At 41.1% G+C, this 21423-nt stretch overlaps 1 protein-coding gene across 4 annotated transcripts in view; it reads left to right on the plus strand.

The window, feature by feature from the left end:
• WNT16 (Wnt family member 16) overlaps positions 1 to 21423 on the plus strand; it is a 75584-nt gene that overhangs the window by 13913 nt on the left and 40248 nt on the right. For 3 of the 4 annotated variants that reach the window (XM_073573372.1, XM_073573374.1, XM_073573373.1), the window contains one exon: positions 17885 to 18171. In XM_073573372.1, coding sequence (XP_073429473.1) covers positions 17964 to 18171 — 208 coding nt within the window. In that variant the 5' untranslated portion in view covers positions 17885 to 17963. Of the gene's footprint in view, positions 1 to 7750; positions 7958 to 17884; positions 18172 to 21423 lie in introns of those variants that run through there. The other variant, XM_073573375.1, reaches the window with a different exon arrangement.

Below are 21423 nucleotides of genomic sequence, written 5' to 3' on the forward strand. Positions count from 1 at the left end.
TAACAAACCACAAAAATACTCACCCATGATCCGAAGCAGTCCACGAGTGTGTCCCACGACGATCCTGGGTAGAGAACTGCAGCATCAGCTGATGCTGCCGCTCTCTACGGGCTGCAGGAATCCAATGACGGAAGGTAGGTATCCTTCCGCACTGTATTCCTCCGCCACTTAAAAAAAAAAAGTCCCTAGTCTCACTTTATGCCATTGCTGCGTGGGAATTTCCCACGCAGCAATGGCATAAAGTGAGACTAGGGACTTTTTTTTTTAAGTGGCGGAGGAATACAGTGCGGAAGGATACCTACCTTCCGTCATTGGATTCCTGCAGCCCGTAGAGAGCGGCAGCATCAGCTGATGCTGCAGTTCTCTACCCAAGATCGTCGTGGGACACACTCGTGGACTGCTTCGGATCATGGGTGAGTATTTTTGTGGTTTGTTATGTTAATATTTATTCCGTAAAAGACAATGGCTTCGGGGAACAATGTGACAAGTATTGGTAAGTATGTTACTCTATGTTATATGTACTGTATGTCTATGTATGTATTGTATGTAGCATGTAGTATGCATGTAGCATGCAGTATGTATGTAGCATGCATGTAGTATGTATGCAGCATGCATGTAGTATGTGGCATGTATGTAGTATGCATGTAGTATATATGTAGTATGTATGTAGTATATATGCAGTATATATGTAGCATGTATGTTGCATGTAGTATGTATGTTGCATGCATGTAGTATGTATGTTGCATGCATGTAGTATGTATGTAGTATGTATGTTGCATGCATGTAGTATGCATGTAGTATGTATGTAGTATGCATGTTGTATGTATGTAGCATGTAATTTTTTTTTTTTTTTTTACATTGAACACATTAGCCGGATGATGGGACTACTACTGTCCCATCATTGGCTAATGTGTCAATCACTGTCATGGTAGCAGGCATCGCCAGATGGGACTTGTAGTCCCATCGGACGATGCTTGCACAGACCCCCGGACATCAGCACAGCCCCCCGGCAGGCCGGTACAGACCCCCACAGGGTGCACAGACCACCGGCAGGCCAGCACGGCCCCCCGGCAGCCCGGTACAGACCCCGGGCAGTCCACACAGCCCCCCGGCAGGCCGGCAGAGACCCCCGGAAGGCCCGAAATGACGGCGCATCATGATGCGCACACACCGCGCATCATGATGACGTCATTTCGGCTGTCAATCAACTTTGAACTTCCGATTCCGATGCCGACTTCCGATATTGAAAAAATATCGGAAGTCGGTATCGGAATTCCGATACAGCAAGTATCGGCCGATACCCGATACTTGCGGTATCGGAATGCTCAACACTACTCATCACTACTAAATAGTGTAAGTTGATGAAGTGAGAAAAATTGAGGCATAAATTAAATTTATGAAATCGAATAACTAAAAATTGGAGTGCTCATATGTATTCTCCCCTTTTGCTATGCAGACCCTAAAATTTTCAGTTGCAACCAACTACCATTATAAGTCACATACTTATTGAAAGGAAGTCCACCTGGGTGCAATCTAAATGTCGCATGGTCTGTCAGTATATACACAACTTTACTGAAAGGCCACAGAGGCTGCAACACCATAAAGCAAGAGGCACCACTAACCAAACACCATGAAGACCAAGGAGATCATCAAACCAGCCAGGGACAAAATTGTCAAGAAGTAAATGTCAGGGTTGGGTTATAAAATATATCACATTCTCTGATGATCCCAGGAGCACCAACAAATCCTTTATCATCAAATAGAAAGAGCATGATACCACAAGAAACCTGCTAAGAGAGGGCCGCCCACCAAAACTCTCAGCCCAAGCAAGGAGGGCATTAATCAGAGATGCAGCACAGAGGAACAAACTTGAAGGAGCTGGAGTAGTTTTGCCTATTTGAATGGCAAAAAAATCACAGTGCCAAGATGTGGAGAGCTCATAAAAACGTATCCAAAGCAACTTGCAGCTGTAATAGCTGAAAAAGGAGTCTTCAGAAAGTACTAACTTTTTAGGGAGGTGTACAGTTATGCACACTGAAGTTTTCAGTTTTTTTGTCTTACTTGTTTGCTTCACAATAAAAGCAAAGCCAAATGTTCAAAGTTGTATATATGTTCTTTACATGAACTGATGCAAACCTTCAAAAAAAGCAGTGAAATTCCAGGTTGTGAGGTAGCAAAAAAAAATTGCCAAGGGTTGTGAATACTTTTACAATCCACTATATGTATAAATATTTGTGTGCTCAATACAAAGGACTGGCACATGACTAATTCTTTCCAAAGACCATACTAAGGACCAGGGGGCACTCATTAATGGTGGAAGAAAAGCGATTTTGGCAGTTAAATATGAAAGTTATTAATTTAGTGACCAAATGTATACTTGGTGAACAAAGGTTGAACTTGATGGATGTAGGTCTTTTTTCAACCTAACTATGTAAAACTAAGGTTCAGTAATTAAAGTACATAATGGCTCAGTCTTTAAAGGGTTATAGAGAAATAATCAGTGAAGAGGTAAGATAATATAGCAGTGATTATAGAGGACTGCCTGGAAGGAGGTTTTACGGGCTCTCTAGTGATAATGTCCTGCTGATAAGATAGTGATTTTACAAAAGCACAAACAAACAGACTAGTGAAGGCCATGTTACACGCTTCAATATCCCAGCGATCCCACCAAAGATCCAACGTGAATGGGATCGCTGGGACATAGTTAGCTGATCGCTGCTGAGCTGTCACATAGACAAACTCACCAGTGATCAGGACCAGCAAGTAAGCTGGTATCCAAGGTAAACAGCAGGTATCTAAGAGCCGCGTGGCTGTTAGATACCCGCTGTTTACCCTGGAAATCAGCATGCACGCTAGTTTCCAAGGTAAACAGTGGGCAACTTAGAGCCGCGCGTGCTATGAATGGGTCACCGAGAAGGAGAGCAAGACCAAGATAAGCCACAGAAAACCAGAGAGGTTGGTAACTAAGTGGATTGCAGACCCCTGATCCTATCCACACATCTAGCAATAGCCGTGGAGCGTACCTACGATGATCCTAGACTCCTCGACACAGCCGGAGAGCTAAATAAGCCTAAAGCAAGAAAGGGAAAATCTAAACTGCCCCAGAGCAGACCCCAAAGGAATAGATAGCCCCCAAACATATATTTTCAGTGAGACAAGATGAAAACACAAACGCAGGTAGGAAAATAGACTGAGCAAACGATGGGGCCCACACTAACTAGACTAGACAGGAAAAGAAAGACACTGTCTGCAATCACGCAAAAAACCCTGCAAAAAATGTCCAACACGTCTGATAGAAAAATACTGAAATCGCACAACTTCGCCCACTATATCAGCACTCTGGTATATTCTGAAAGCAGAGCAAAAAGAGGCCAATCTAATAAGGGACCAAAACAAACTGGCACAAGCAGTAACATATGGATGGAGATTCAGCACAGCCCCAGCAGGAGCTGGTTGACCAGACAAAACTGAAATAGACAAAACCAGATCAAATGTGAACAATAGCAAAAGAACACTTAGCTGAGCATGCAGGGACTGAGCTGGAAACTAAGACCTCAGGAGGCAGGAAAAAATCACCTGCAGGGATAGAGGGAGTCGGCTGTCTTAAATCCAGTCAGAAACTCTAGATCTCCAATCATTCTCCTCATTATCAGATGGCAAGCCTCTGTTAATCATATCAGCTCCATTACCTCCAGTAGCCACGAGAGGGAGCCCAGAAAGAGAACTTGCGACCCCTCTGTCAATATAACCAGCTCCACTACCTTCACTAGTAACCTGGGGTAGGCCAGAAAGCAAATTCACAACACGCGCGGCTCTTAGATACCCGTTGTTTACCTTGGAAACCAGCTCCCAGCGTCGCTGATCGTTGGTCTCTCGCTGTCACATGCAGTGATGCGCGCTGGCCAGCAGGAGACCAACGATCAAAAAATGGCCCAGGACGTTCGAGTGCGATCAGCGATACCCGGCGGGGGGGCCGGTCGCTGATACATGTCACTCGCAGCGATTTTGCTGGCGAGATCGCTGTGGCGTCACAAAATCAGCAATCTCGCTGGCGATCTCGCTGTGTGCGACGGGGCCTTAAGTGACACAACGATTGTGTCAGATTAGATGGCAAAAACCTGGTGGTGACAGATTCACTTTAAAAAAATTATTCTTGCTGAAGGTGAATTTTAAAAAGATAGTAAATTATACAATTGCTTGTTTTTACCAAGCACCTTTTAAAACAACCCATCAATGAAGATGGGAATAACCTTTTAAAACCTATTACCCCTAAAATGTGCAGACCTGTTTGCCTAATGACTTTTAGCAGACAAAAGTAATGCATTACACCATGTAAAGGGCTTATTTAAGTATAGCATTCCTTAAAAAGAACCTGTCACATTTTTACTTAAATGAAGGTATAGGAAAGTATATTTATAAATGTGATTTGTAAGAGTTTGCTTTCATTTTTCTTGACTTCGAGAACAAAGCAACCATCGTACAGCCAAAACATTTTTTTTATTTTATATAAATAAAAATGGAACAAAATGGAAAGAATATATTTAACAATTCAAGCGGCATACATTACATAGCTTTCTTACAGTTCATAAGACTGATGTATTTACTTTGAAAATCTATGTCAGAATGGCTGTGTAATCCATTTTGAAAGTGTAAACTTAATCTCCATCACCTATTCTGATTGACAGCTACTCAGTGTCCCTCCTTCCTGCTGCTGCAATGACACTGCTCAGCAATCTTGTTCGGAAAACATTCGCCAATATCAAATTCAAATTCGGCACAAACATTGCACATTCGGATTTGTGTTCGAATTCCTGAGCTTACTAAAAATCAGCATGTCATCCAAAGTTCGATAAATGACTGAGGGCTTTTCTAAAGCCTCTTTCACACTTCCGTTTTTGACAATCAGTCAAGATCTGCCAATTTTGAAAAAAAACGGATCCGCCATTTTTCTTTGCGGATCCGTTTTTTTCCCCATTGACTTTCATTATTGGCGGATCCTGACTGATTGCTGTCCGTTGCATCTGTTTTTTTGAGGATCCGACCACAATGTTAGTGTCCGTCAACATCCTCAAAGATTTCCAAACGGAGCTTGCAACGTTTTTTTTTTGCAGGCGGATCCTCCAGACACTGAATTAACCCCAAAATCTGTCTGGCTGCCGGACAAATTCTCTCTCTCTCTCTCTCTCTCTCTCTCTCTCTCTCTCTCTCTCTCTCTCTCTCTCTCTCTCTCTCTCTCTCTCTCTCTCTCTCTCTCCTGCAAATTCCTGTGTCGTCAGTGTCACATGCACCAAAAGCTGGAAATCAGCAGTACTGTTTGCGCTGTTCCTCGGCCACGGGTGCTGAAGAAGACAGCTCACATCACTGTCCCCTGCTCACGCTGCAATCAGATGCGCCAATTCTGGTGCTTTGTCTGGCTCTTCCCACTTGCCCTGTGGTGACAGCAAGTGGAGTTCATATTTGTGGGGTTGATGCCACCTTTGTATTGTTCGGTGACATCAAGCCCACTGTGCTAGTGGTGGTCTCACTGAGGTCACCGCAGTTCAGAGGCCCAGCTGAGAACGCATCCTCAGTGACTGCCGGAAAACTCAATCACGTCATCGCAAGTCACTGATGCTATGCTCACAGCAGCTCTTTCCTCAGTGGTTCTCAGCCTGGACCGTTGCATCTTTGCACAATCCAGGTTGAAAACTGGCTATGGCCAGACATAGATTATGCCATAGAACAGAACAATGGCCATGTAAAGGATACGGTTGTTTTTTTTGTTTTATTACAGGAGACGATTGCTTCAGAGGAATGGGTGATGACATGAGTATGGTTTAATTTAGATTCATTAAAGGAGTCTGTTATTCTTTCAATTAAATTACTTCATTCTGCCTGTATGTTTATTTACTATATAAATATAGGATTAGTAATGGATTGGTGTCTTATAGACGCCTCTCCATTACTAAGGCGTGTGCTTGATGTCACCAGACAATACAAAGGTGACACTCTGGCCACCAGGGGTGAAGTATTCTTAATTATGCCAGACTTACTGTTGCTTTGTTCAGTAGGTCAAGGGACATGAACCATTGTTTCATGTAAGACTGTCCATGGACACTTGTATGTTAATTTGTGGAATGCCTCCTGATTACTGTACATATTGCATTAGCCCCATGCAGTATACTAGGAGGACATATTTGGAGGACAAAATTGCAGTCTAACTGAACACTCAAACAATGAGGGATTACCCCACCCTTCTTTCTCCCAATTCTGTGGCATATAAAAGCGGTCTGCCCTCTTGCTGGTGTACTTCTACTGGATGTTAGCCCAGGAACCATGGCTACCGCTGGTGGAATACAGATCTGCTCCACTGACTATCACTGAACCCACAAAGACATTTGGAGAACCCAGGTTGGGAGAATCAGTTCACCTGGCCACATACCTTGCTGTGCTCAGGCAACTTCCTAAGCTTACCACTTCTCCCTTGTTGTGCCAAGAGCAGGATGCTACTGGTTGGGATATTTGGCCCATGATGCGCCAAAGTTGCGGAGTCTCTAATCTCCGGCAAAGCAACAAAAGGTTGAGACTGTCATTTGCGCCATTTTATGTACTTGCTGGGAATGTACTATATGTTGTTGATTGTTGATGATCCAATAAAGTATTACCACAATCTGTTACCCTCACCCTATGCTGTCTGAATAGTGTTTTGCCCAAGGGGAATGCTGGGATGAGCCCTGGTTCGTGCAGTCTTTCTAAAGACAGCCAGGCCAGCGGACGAGAGCACCCACTGAACCTTATATCTCCACAGTAGGGTTAGCACTTTTTGTGACAGATGACTGAAATCACTACTGAATTTACAAGTTGCTAAAGTAAGACTAACTTAAGCTGTCCATAAACACAAAATATCAGTCAATTGTCAGTCAGATGTATCTCTGGAGACACGAGTTCTTGGCTAGGACAAGCATTCATGTATTTTTAACAGGAACAGAGGATTAAGCTGCTGCAAGACACTACTGGCAGTGACTTATCTCCTCTTAAAAAAAAAAAAAGGATTGATCATTGAAATTGAGTAGGGACAGACGCCCCCATATACAAAAGATGATTTGCCAGTCCTCCAATATCGATGGGTTCAACCATCTCTCATCTAATGTATATGGGCATTGGCTTTTTGAATGTAGATCCACAGATTGGAGGCGGGAAGTGGTTATTTCTATCAGCACTATGCTTATGTCCTCACACCTATAGGTGACACTTTTAAGTAAGAAAAGCACTGTTGCATTGTTTTGTGATCTTTTATAAATGAGTTTATTATAATCAGAAACATTTTGTTCTTTGTAATATCCTGATCATCAGAAACCTCTTGTAGGAGCTGATTCCCTCTGGCATCGATAAATCCCACAGTGAGGTTACAGCATCCTGATAATGTGACATGTAGAGTCCTTGTGTATTGTTCATTCAGTTTCTAGTCTGTGTTTGCAGACCAGCAGCACAAAGCTTGGGTTAGACAAGCTGTCATTCTGCAGTGGGACCTATGCACCCTCCCATTATAAGTTGTGGACTCGCGGGCCAATAGGAGTGATCCCTATGGATGCATTGTTATTCCTTACACTTCTGGCCAATCACATGGAGAATTCCATTGTAACGAAACTCACTGTGCTGGGGGATTGGCAAAAGTACAAGTAATCAAAGCGAGGGATCTCACCTAAAGCAGAAGGACTGGTCCTCCTTGTCCCCATTCATCTAAGGCAGCATCCAAACATCTGATGTCCAGTAATTATTACATCCTGCAATGATTGCGGAGAGGAGGCAGACATACTGAAGTCTTATCTCTAATAAATATACCAATTGCCAAGTCTACTGAAGCTGGAGGAATAAATGTGCAGGAGATGGAGAAGGCGACATCGGTTGGACTATGTCATATATGTGTCCTCCTGACTATATTCATGGCTATGTTTCCATGCTCACAAGGGAACTGGATGTAGGTACCTTTTCTTTTTCCTTTGTTGCTTTAATGTACAAATAATGCACTTTTATTGCACATTGAGGCTTTTCTTTCTATTACACAGTGTTTGAGTGGTGCCTGCACATCTGTATAGCCCTGGCTATTATTCCTGCCAGGTCCCTTGTGCTGAGGTCTCCTTCATTCTGGAGATCCAGTCTCACTGTTGACGCATCAGCTTTCCAGCTATTAGGCGGAATAATACACAGCATTTCCCTGCACAATTCCCATCCTTCTCTTCTGTGCACATCTGGAGCCTACAAACACAAAATGACACTTCTCAGATGTGTTTACAGGCGGCTCTGAAATATGATAAACACACTGAAACCAAGATTCAGATCCCCCGGGGTCCATTCACAAATCTGTAGAGAGCTGCACTCATCTGCAGAGGGGATTTGTAATTTGGGGCAAATCTTAGACCTGGTGAATCAATTCACTGATTTTATCTAAATGAGGAAATATTGTATGTTATACTATTTCTCTGCATACATTTTTACATGTATGCAAAATTAATTTAGCTATCTATATTTTGCTATATATCAGTAGTTTGGAAAAATGAAAACAGAAAACTTCACATTAATATATGGATTATACATGTGTGGATAGTAATATATATTTATAGATAGATAGATAGATAGATAGATTTGGTATTTAAATGTATTTTATGTCTATATTACCATATGAATATATACTCTAGCTATCATAACTATCTAACACCTCATACATATTTATCATATAATATCTATCATTTCATATCTATCTATCTCATATCTGTGTATTTATCAACTAATCTTTCTATCATCTAATACATATATAAATCTATCTACCTATCATCTCATATTTATCTATCTATCTACCATCTAATTGTCTATCATTTCATATCTTTCTATCTCATATATGTCTAACTTATCATCTAATCTATCTATCTCATATCTATCTATCCCATATCTATCTATCTATCTGTCTATCTATCTATGTATCTATCTATCTATCCCATATCTATCTATCTATCCCATATCTATCCCATATCTATCTATCTATCTATCTATCCCATATCTATCTATCTATCCCATATTTATCTATCTATCCATCTCATATCTATCTATCTTTCTATCTATCTATCCCATATCTATCTATCTATCTATCTATCCATCTCATATCTATCCATCTTTCTATCTATCTATCCCATATCTATCTATCTATCTATCTATCCCATATCTATCTATCTATCTATCTATCTATCTATCCCATATCTATCTATCTATCTATCCCATATTTATCTATCTATCCATCTCATATCTATCTACCCATCTCATATCTATCTATCTTTCTATCTCTATCTATCTATCTATCTATCTATCCCATATTTATCTATCTATCCATCTCATATCTATCTATCTTTCTATCTATCTATCCCATATCTATCTATCTATCTACCTATCTATCCCATATCTATCTATCTATCTACCTATCTATCCCATATCTATCTATCTATCTACCTATCCCATATCTATCTCTGGCGATCCATTTATCCATCTATGTGTCTATCATCTCATATTTATCTATCTCTCTCTCTCTACACATAACATGATGCATAACACAGCACTACACTAGCATCAGACCTGCTATAAGGAGACTGCCCTCATATACTAGTACCATGGAGTATAAGTTTCACCATCCAGCTGTCTCCTAGTCATTTGTCACATGTCTTTTGATTCTGGATTATCTAGATTACTATGTGATGTTGTGATACCTTATCTGGACCGTGTCTTTTATGTATTTTCTAAGCCTCTAGATTCTTTCAGCATTTGTTAGCTCGTGTGCGCTGTTTTCCATTTGTTTCTTTGTTCTCCCTTTTGATGCAGAATTTTGAAAGATGTGCCAAGCAGGGCTATACATATTTCCGCAGCTTTGTTCTTAGCCGTGGCTTATCTTCCGCCATGGGTTGTAGTCAGTGGTAGAGATTGTCAGAAATATCATGGCACATTCCCACTGCTCGTTAGTAAATTGTCCGCATGTTATCACCAAGGTCTGAAGAATTCAGGGCTCCATTTGTTGAGTAGAGCTAAACCATTATTTCTAGACTTGGAGAAATGAATTGATTTTAATGAGTTTTGTGGAATTCAGTGAATTGAACAATTGTAAAATGTGATCATATATTATATATGAGAGTGAAAAAAGTCTATCTGCTCTTCAGTCAAGATGTGTTATAGATGAACAACTGCTGCGAGAGCAGTGACCACTTTCCTGCTGTCTAGTAATGCGATATTTTGTAGATGTTTCATTGGCGACACATTTTCGTAAGTTTAATAATATATAACTTGAAAATACAGCTAGTATTTCATAGCAATGAACACTGGGTACTAGTAATAATTTCCCATATTCAGCGTATTTTTAAACATACCGATAGCAAGTTTTGGTCTCTAGTTCACTAGTAATCACGGAAATCATTTTTTACTTGACATTTCCTAAGACACAATAATCTAAAATGATGTGCGGCGATTGGCGTATAAGTCCTATCTGCCTTCCACTAGCATACTTCAATCATCGAGGTGTGACTCTTATGGTTCTTGATGATTTGTAGTTCTGCGGCGGCTGGAAAGTCTTCATTTGTCTCTCAATCCCATGCGGCGTACTACATTTCCAGACGCTTTGCTCGCTGGGCCTCTTTCCATTCATCATAACATTTAATGCTAAATGGATTATAGATCTAGACTATCCAGGCCAAAATCCGAGATGGCGCTAAGAATTTTTATGCCTTGTGATTATGGTTTTCGGGGGGTGCGTCATTTGTACAGGACCATCTGAGCTCATAGGCCAGGTATTCGGAGAAAAATATGGTATGGCAATGATAGTGCGTAAAAAATGGAATATAGTAGGACACAGTAATCTAATGTACATAGACATCCAGAGGATATGAAAAGAGACTTCTACCCCAATTATCCACCAGCACACGAGAGGCATAAGCTGCACACAACTTACTGTCCAGTGTTCTCAGCTGGGATTACAGATAGAAAGACTTTTAACCCAGACAGAGTTGTAAAATGTAGTAACTTTGCCCGAAAAGCGGAAAAGAAAAGAGGTTAAAATCCAGAGAGACTGTGCTAAGAATGCAGTGTCATTAGGTCAGTGCCATGAAGAGGACAGAGACCTCTATGGAATGAGGACCACAGGAAGGAGGTTTGCAACGTCAAACTATGAAACAAAACTAAACATCTTGTCAGGTAGATATTTATAAATTGTAACACCTTTATTAATATATGACATGCATAAAGTACAGGTACATATATATATATATCATGTACCAGTAGATAATGCAATACACCGTTGCCCATCTGCTCAGTAAAACTGAATTTTAATATCTTAATTGTAGTTTGGATAATGAATTTCCTTTCCCACAGAAAAAATACAGCTCTCCCTGAACTAGTTCTGCATCTTAATACATTGGTCATTTTAAAGTGTCTTGATGGCACCTCCTCCATGATATCTAGCTCTAGGGACTTATGTCCAGGTACGGACTGGGGCTGAAATTCAGCCCCGGCATTTCAAATCACACAGGCCCATGCTGTCCCCATCCCCAAGCACCAGGTGGGATGTATTATTAATATTCCCCTGGATGGAGGAAAGTGAGATTTACTACAAGACCAATATTTCTAATGATACCCGTGGCCTGCTGGGATAAGCGATGGAGTCGGCGACTTTGTGCTCCGTCACAACTCTTAACAGTATGGGTGTCTTGAGAACACTGATTCTACTGTTAACAGCGTAGCAGACAAGGCAGTCCACAACCAGACAGGCCCTTCTGGCATTTGCCAGAATTGTCAGATGGCCAGTCCGGGCCCTGCCTATGTCTCACCAGCCCCTTCCCATTGGCCTAATTCAGATATCCATGATTTTACCACATACATTAAAAAATGATCCAGGTGTCATCAGTGTTTCATCAGCGACTTTTTTTTCCTATGAAAAAATAAATTAATGACAAAGCTTCTCCTATCCATTAAGTTATTCACGGACAGCACACGGATTGTAATTTGACGCCATCTGTGTGTGGAACAAGGTCTTCACAGACCCATAGACTTGTATGTGTTATTTTGATATGTGACTCTGATCAAAAATGTACACACAGTTTGCAAACAAAATCACGGACACGTGAACATCCCCATAGACTTTGATGACTACGTGTTCTATTTGAGAAAATCAAATACAGAACATTTACATGGAAAATAGACTTCGGAATGAGGCATTCTGCCTCTGCCTTCTGCCCCATTCAGACGTCCATGATTTTTCACATGAGCAAAAAAGTCTGAGTTTCATCAGTTTTTTTGATCCAATTTTCATCAGTGATTGCTCCATGATTCGCATTTCACTATTAGGCTAGTTTCATACTAGCGTATGGCCGAGGTGATGAGGGCTGTGGGTTTCCTCCATGAAGCTCCGCCCCCAGCCACTCCTCCTCCATTCTGCCCCGCCACTGTCAGCATGCGGCCTGCGTACCCTATCTTTAGCAGTAGGTATGCAGGCCATGCTGATGAATGCAGATGCCTTCGCATGCGTCGGTTTGACGATATGGTGGCCTGCGCCAAGCGCAGTATGTTGCATTTTGGTGCACTCACCGCACTGTCAAAAAGATGCATGTGGAGGCATCCGCATACATCGGCACGGCCTGCGTACCCAATGCTAAAGAGATAGGGTACGCAGGATGACAGAGGCGGAGCTGATTGGAGGAGGCGCAGCAGGGGGCGGAGCTTCACGGAGGAAGCCCGCAGCCCACCGCACCTCGGCCATACGCTAGTATGAAACTAGCCTTAGGCCGGGGTCACACTAACCGACGCAAAATACGGTCAGTATTTTACATGCGTAATACGGATGAATGGCCCCTAAGCAGTGCTCCGCATGTCATCCGTAAGCAAGGTGTGGTCGCGTATTTTGCGCATGTCAGCATCCGTATGTAATCCGTATGGCATCCGTATGGCGAGATTTTCTTGCAGGCTTGCAAAATGGACATATAATGGAGCCCTATGACAGGGTTTCTAAACAGAAACCAAAGAATAGATATAGACACATAGAATGCATATATATATATATATATATATATATATATATATATATATATATATGTGTGTATTCTATGTGTATATATCTATTCTTTCGTTTCTTTATTAAACCTGTCAGTGTGAGTTTACTGTATAGCGCACTGAATTGCCGGCTTTGCTAAAAGACACCGGGTGCGTATTTCTCGCAAGTCACATGTGTGGTCCGTGTGTAATCCGTATTTTTTGCGCACCCATAGACTTGCATTGGCGTACTACGGCAGTAGTACGCTGACAATGGCAGCATGCTGCGATTGGCACGGAGCGTAGAATACGGATGAGAAATATACGGCTGGTGCGAGGGACCCCATAGAGAATCATTGGTCCGTGTCTAATGCATGCTTTTAGCGCCTGTCACTCGGCCGTATTCCTCGCCAGTGTGACCCTGGCCTTAGTGTATTATCAGCGATTTTCACTGATGGAAAAAAAAAATTGCAAAGCTTCCCCTATCCATTACAGTGTTAATCACAGTGAGCAGACTCGCTGCACACTGATGCCATCCAAGTGCTGTCCATGATTTTCATGAACCCATAGACTTGGAAGGGTAAATTAGCCATTTCTTGGTTCAAAAATTTCCATGAAATTTTGGGGTCAGCCAAAAATTGCAGACGTGAACAGCCCCATAGATTACAATGGGCACGTTTTCTGGGGATAAAACACGTGTGAAAAGCAGACGTCTGAATAGGCCTCAGCTATAAGCATGGCAGTCGGGAACATGAGCATGCCAATGAGTAAAGCTGAAAAGGACTTTTATAAAGCCATGGCACCACATGTTATTGGAAACTCGTTAATCAATGAATAAATGTTTTCTTTGTGGTGTTAGTTCTTCATGAATAAGGGCTAGGATAGAGACTAAAGGTCCCGTTACATTTAGCGATGCACCAGCGATCCCGACAACGATACGACCCATGTCACATTTGAGCATTTTGCTGACTCAGCAGCGGGAGAGGAGGCACTGGATATACGGCACATAGCCCTCACCATACATTAGACATTTCTCTCTATAGAGGGCTATGGGGGCAGCATTCCCTAAATACTTAATATGTAGGTCAATTGCGACATCATATCTGGGCAGCGCAGAACAATACGCACCCCAAGCTACAGGCTCTGCACTCCAGTGCACATATGTACAGGGCGCGACGCTCCTAACTTTATAGAGCATTCATTCCACCAATAATATATAGTCAGATAGAAGCTTCATTTCCTCCTCGGATAAGAATATCCCCTTGTACAGACATAACATTTCAATCTTCTACCCTCTGACAGCTGACACTTATTACATTGCTGGCTGCAGTGGTGATTTTACATTAGCCGTACACATAATGCAGCCAGCACACAGTTGTATTGTCTGCTACTTCAACCATGATGCCTAGAAAGTCCTCTATTCATGAGTAAAACATTGTATACTGCAAAATGTCTCATTTACAAAATCCTAGGTCACTGCACAATTATTAGACAACATTAGCTTTTTGTGGCAAATATAATAAAATCCTTCATATACAGCTAAATAAAATGGGTGAACAAAAATACTTATTTTCATTAAAAAAAAAAAAAAAAAAAATCATCCATTTGCACTGTCATCCGTGTGGCATCCATTTTTATACATCAGCAGGTGTTAAAATTTACAAGACCAAGTACAGTTTCCTATGATAATAATGGCAATGCATAAACAAAAGTTGGATGTTTTACATTTGATCCATATGGGATTCAGTTCCTTTGCCCACCCATCGACTCGAATAGGCAATTTTTATCTGAAATATGGAGACGACTAGTGCATGCTATTATTTTTTCACGTGGAAATTCAGTCCATGAAAAAAGTGTTGACTGTACAGCTCTGTTCAAAAACTTTTTTCAGAGACAGCTCTCGATTAGAAAAGTTGTGTCAATGTAGCCTAAGTGTAAACTAAAGGGGTTGTCCACTACTTGGCTCTCACTTCCTCTGGATGTCATTACATCCAAAGGATGGGAGAGTGAAGCCAGCGCTGAGTGACTACAGCGATCCAGAGCTCCTGGAGAACCAGTGATGACACATTTGAAATGACGTTGGCACCGGAGGTGAGTATAGGTGTTGTCTTTTCAATGAGGGGAAATATAGAGGTTGAGAAGGGGTTGTCCGAGTGGTAAAATTTTCTCAGTTACTATATGGGCCAACATATTGCACAACACTGTATACACTCAATTAGGTACGGACTGGGGCTGAAATTGAGCCCTGGCATTTGAAATCACACAGACCCATGCTGTCCCCGTCCCAAGCACCAGATGGGATATATTACTACGAATATTTCCCTGGATGGAGGAAAGCAAGATTTACTACAAGACCAATATTTCTAGCGATACCCGTGACCTGCTGGGGTAAGTGATGGAGTCGGCGACTTGGTGCTCCATCACAACTCTTAACAGTATGGGTGTCTTGAGAACACCGATTCTGCTAACAGCGTAGCAGACAAGGCAGCCCACAACCAGACAGGCCCTTTTGGCATTTGACAGAATTGCCAGATGGCCAGTCCGGCCCTGCACCAAATTTTCCAGTATAAGTCAATGTTGACGATGGACTAAGTTGCTATTTCCGGACCAAAATCATGTAAAGTCAAATGTTTTTAAATATGTTGTCATATAGTATGTGGGACATTTATGGCTTATCGAGAATATAGCCCATAAATGTCCAATATATTTTTTTGAGCTCCGATATAAAAGTTAGCAATGGAGAGGTAGCACATAGAGTGTAATGTAAAGGTTTGGGCACCCCTGGGATAAAATTAGTTATTGTGAACAGATAAGCAAGTTGAAGATGAAATGATCTCTAAAAGGCCTAAAGTTAAAGATGACACATTTCCTTTGTATTTTAGGAAAAAATATAAATATTCATCTTTTACATTTTAAAATGGAACGGATGCTAAGTTTGGGCACTCTACATGGTTAGTACCTAAATAACTGACAAATGTGTCAACTAGTTATTTTAAAGTATCTCCTAAAAGAATACCATATTATCCTATCAAAAAACTGAGACCTCTACTTTATAGAATCCAACAAATTTTATTAATGTTGTTTATGTATTAATAAAATTTGTTGGATTCTGTAAAGTAGAGGTCTCTGTTTTTTGATAGGATCATATGGTTAGTACCTAGTGGCACCCCCTTTTGCAAGTATCACAGCTTATAAATGCTTTTTGCAGCCAGCCAAAAGAATTTCAATTCTTGTTTGAGGGATTTTCATCCATTCTTCCTTGGAAAAATCTTCCAGTTCTGTGAGATTCCTGGGTCGTCTTGCATGCACTGCTATTTTGAGGTCTAGCCACAGATTTTCAATGATCAGGGGACTGTGAGGGCCATTGTAAAACCTTCAGCTTGCCCCTTTTGAGGTAGTCTATAGTGGATTTTGATGTGTGTTTAAGATCATCATTATCTATTTATAGAAGCCATCCTCTTTTCAACATCAGCTTTTTTACAGATGGTGTTATGTTTACATAAAAAATGTATTGAAATTTCATTGAATCCATTGTTCCTTCTATCTGTGAAATCTTCCCCATGCCATTGGCTGCAACACAACCCCAAAGCTTGATTAATCCACCCCCATGCTTAATGGTTGGCGAGATGTTTTTTTTCCTGAGATTCTGTTCCCTTTTTTTTCTACACATGCCTTTGATTATTGTGGCCAAAGAGTTCTACTTTAATGTCATCAGTCCACAGGGCTTATTTACAAAATGCATCAGGCTTGTTTAGATGTTTGTTTGCATTTTTTTTAGATGTTTGCATACTTGTTTAGATGTTTGTTTACATACTTTTGATGTTGAATTTTATGGGGAAGACTCGGGAGTGATTCTGATGACTCTTCCATGAAGGCCATATTTGTGCAGGTGTCTCTAAACAATAGAACAATGTAACACAACTCCAGAGCCTGCTAAATCTTTTTGAAAGTCTTTTGCAATCAACTGGAGGTTCTGATTTGCTTCTCTAGCAATCCTACGAGCAGTTCTCATTAAAATTTTGCTTGGTTTTCCAGACCATATCTTAACCTCCACTGTTCTTGCTAATTTCTGTTTCTTAACTACATTTCAAACTGAGGAAAGGGCTGCTTGAAAATGCTTTGCTATCTTCTTACAGCCTCCTCCTGCTTTGTGGGCCTTCACCTGCTGTTTTTTTGGCACAACTTGTGAATCCTCACATCACATGCATGAATACAAGTAAAGGATTTGCATGCAAATGGTTGTGTGCTGACTAAACGTGCGTGGACTTGCTTAATGCAAGTGTATTGAGCAAGGCCAGATACAGCTCTGTAAGAATGTAGCCAGAAGTATGCAAATCACATACCTGCGGTCACATGACTGTCCGTGCCGGAAAATCCTCACATGCACACATGCAGTGTGTGTGATGTGAAGAATCACAAATCTGCAGTCACAAGACCGCCTGCTACCAGCACCAGCGCCGGAGAATCCTCACAGCATACAGTGTGCGCAATTTGAGGATTCACAAGTCTGCAGTCACAGAGTGATTGCAAACTTGTAGTTTAAGACCAGACAATCCCTTTAATGTATGGATCCTGAGAACAACACTTTAGCAAAATAGGCAAAAAAAGCTACAAGAATAAATCAATGGGAACAAGGTAGGAACTTGTAAAATACATCTAGATGCTGACCAGGGTGTATTCAAACTCATTGACCCAGTACTGCAAAATAGCAAACAATGAGCCACAAGGATATCCAAATCTTTCTGTCTTTCTTGCGGTCTTTGAATAGTCAGACTTTGGTGCCTATGTATTTTATGAACAAGGTAAAATAAAAGTTTGAAACTTTATAACCTTGTATTATTTCTCATTACAGGTGGCTTGGTGTCACATCTTTTGGGGTCCCAGAAAAGTTGGGTTGCTCCAACCTTCCCTTAAATTTACGACAAAAAGATATGTGTAAAAAGAAGCCATATTTGTTGTCCAGCATACGTGAGGGAGCCAGGCTAGGAATCCAGGAGTGCAGGAATCAATTCAAACATGAAAGGTGGAACTGCTCTATTTCCCCAACTATGTACTCATCTAGTTCATCATTCTCACTGTCATTCCTGTCATCCTCATTAGCATCAGCTCATTCAGTCTTTGGCTATGAACTGAGCAGTGGTAAGTTTTTATTGTTAATAGTTATCATTATACATTGTATAAAAATGTCATCTCCAGAGCTCAGAATTTGCTTCATCTTATTCACATGAACCTAAAATTCTGTAAGTGATGCTACTGCCTACAATACTTTTATTATTAATATGTGAGTAAAGGACACGTTTCTCACTTCTCTTAACCTCTTCACGCCATGGACATTTTCCGTTTTTCCCTCAATTTCTTTCAAGAGCCAAATCTTTTTTACATTATTTTCAACATAGCTGTATGAGGGCTTGTTTTTGACGAGATGTACTTTTCAATGGCTCCATTGATTTCACTATATAGTGTACTGGAAAATGCAGTGATTTTGCATAAAACATGCAATTATACAATTGTTCTATGGGTTTTTTGTTTACCATATTCACTATAAGGTAAAACTAACCTGACAATATGATTTTACAGGTCAGTATGAGTACACAGATAAAAAAACATATATACCGTAGTTTATTTCTGATTTAAGTGGTGAAAAAAATTTCGAAATTTGAATGAAAAAAGGTTTTTGCATTTGTCATCATTTTATGAGCCCCATAACGGTTTTTCTGGGTCTCGGACTGGATGAGAGCTTATTTTTTGCACCTTGACCTAATGTTTTTATTTATACAATTCTGGGGTAGATACAATGTTTTGATCACTTATTATTGCATTTTATTGCAATGTTACGTCCGACAGAAAAAACGTAATTCTAGAGTTTCGATTTTTGTTTCCTCCTTACTCCATCTGATTAAGTTATTTTATATTTTGATAAAGCGGATATTTCTGAAGGTATTGATACCAAATATGTGTATTTTTTTACTATTGTTTTATTTTCAATGGGGCAAAAGGGGGTAATTTGAACTTTTATGTTTTTTTTATTTTATTCATATTTTTAAAGCTTTTTTTTCTCACTTTTTACTGTATGTAACAGTCCCCATAGATGACTGGAAGCTATAATTGTCCGATCGCCTGTGCTATACATAGCAATGATTCAGCACTGCTATGTATAGTAGAAATAACAATCTCCTTTAAACACAGGCCACTGACTGGCGTTCACAGGAGAATTGTAATGACAGGCACGGAGGTCTTCTGCAGTCCCCTGGATGTCATGATAATCACATCATGTCACATGATTGGGGGGCGCCGATGGGCGGGATTTGTGACGCGCTTCCTGCTGGCACATGTCCAATCCCACTGTCATAGATTGACAGCAAGATTTAACTGGTTAACATCCACGGGTGGAGCTCAGATCTACCCACAGCTGTTAAAGGCACATGACAGTTGATTAAATCACTGTCATTGGTGGGGAAAGTTGCAGGCTCAGCGTCGGCGCTCGCATCAACGTCAGGGACACGACATATGACAAAAAATATACATCATAATACATGATATTATACCTAGACAGTGTTACAATACTGTCTGGCCACGTTACTAAAAGTATGGCTACCGGCAGAATACAAACTTATTTCAACCAAGGAACTGCCGGCTTTCAGCCACATTGGTGTGCACAGAGCAATTACAGTGTTCACAATATAGTGACCTGCAGCTGTAAGCATTCCCCAACACATTGACAGCCAGCTCTGATATTCATCTGTGCCCCCATAGCTCAAAGCCGGCGGCTCCGATGAAGAAATAAGTGAATTATCCCAATATCTGCACTTTCTGTGAGGTGGCCAGACAGCATTGGAACACGATTTACATGCAGAATAACATTTAATAGGTAAATAGCGCATTCTAAAATGACAGGTTCCTTTTAAAGAGGCATGTACATTATAATAAGTGAATTTTTTAGGCCGGGATTACACTGGCATAGATTCTCTGATGCGAGTCAATCGTCCAATTAAGCTTATGACACTCAGTTCAAACTCTGTCATTGTTTGAGCAGAGTATCATCTTAGTGTGATTCAATATTCTTGCATTCGAGAACCATATCACAGGTGTGGAGAAGATGGAGACTTGTATGGGTGCTCATGTAGCACGGAGAGGTAGCAGGGAGCAAGGTATTCATCTCCTTTTTTTGCTCCAGCATACTACATGAAAGTATGGGTCTTAGCTGGGTGTATGGACTTGTGCTGTGAGAGCATCACAGCCGTGCAGGCTGTGTGTAACTTAAATAAAGGAGAACATCGTTCAAACATAGAGCCTTTACTGAACGATAAAATCATTCAAACATAGAGTCTTTACTGAACAATAACTTGGTAAAAGGTATTTTAAAGGGGATAGGAACAAAGTCTTTTGGACAGTTCCTCCATGCTGTAAAGCGTTCTCCCGTCACACTGTATCCTTCTTCTGTAGTCTTACTCCAGGGCTTTGCATTCACACTGTTTTGTCCTACATTGCCATAACGCAGCCAAAACGTCACAGTCCAGATCAGTAAGTCTCTACTTGCTGAGTGATTCCACGTCCTATTTCTTCTACTACTGGTGCCCTGGATCCATCACTCAGGGCCTCCACCAGTCTCACAAACTCAGACCTGTTTAGGTCTGTTACCTTTAGTGTTGCAAACTTGGGGGTTCGTGACTCGGCGTCATATCCACAGATGCCTCCTCCGGGAAGCCACTGTGACTAATCAATCACACCTTCTTTAGGATATTGCTATCCCCGTTCTTTGTCTCCTCTTACTGTGGAACACCCCAATGGCAGGACTGCTCATGTTACCTCTAAACTCTAACTCCTACTAAATATATCCAAGAAGCAGTCACTTTCCCTGACATTAAGCCTCTCACTCTATGGGCTAGTCCCAAGCATTAACTCTATCTTATACTAATGTCAATACCTACACTACCATCAACTATGTATCTCTGTACTACCTATCCTATACACTATATACTACACTACCCTATACTGTACATTACTTATCTTACATTATACACAATTCCTATGACTCAATATATACAAAGACGCAGGACACTATTCACAACAATGCGATTGGTGCCCTCAGGGCTAGAAACGCTGCAGCACAGTCCAACAACGTTACATTCCCTCTTTAGTGATGGTTGTCCTTGACCATCCAAATACCTGGAAGACACCAATGCATATAAAACACATACCAGTCTCTCTTCCAGAGGCTCTGGTTGACACAGACCCTAGCCTCACTAGGTTGGGACCCTGAAAAAAAAAGTTAAGTTCTTTTCACTTTTAGGCCCTGAGGCAAACACAACTGTGGCCCAAGTCCATGGGCGCAGCTACTTCAACCCAGTTGGGACATTGGATTGTCCTACCTCCACTCCCAAAACATGGGTG

Source organism: Dendrobates tinctorius, unplaced genomic scaffold (assembly GCF_039654945.1).
Source record: "Dendrobates tinctorius isolate UK_male_01 unplaced genomic scaffold, ASM3965494v1 ptg000035l, whole genome shotgun sequence".
Taxonomy (NCBI): domain Eukaryota; kingdom Metazoa; phylum Chordata; class Amphibia; order Anura; family Dendrobatidae; genus Dendrobates; species Dendrobates tinctorius.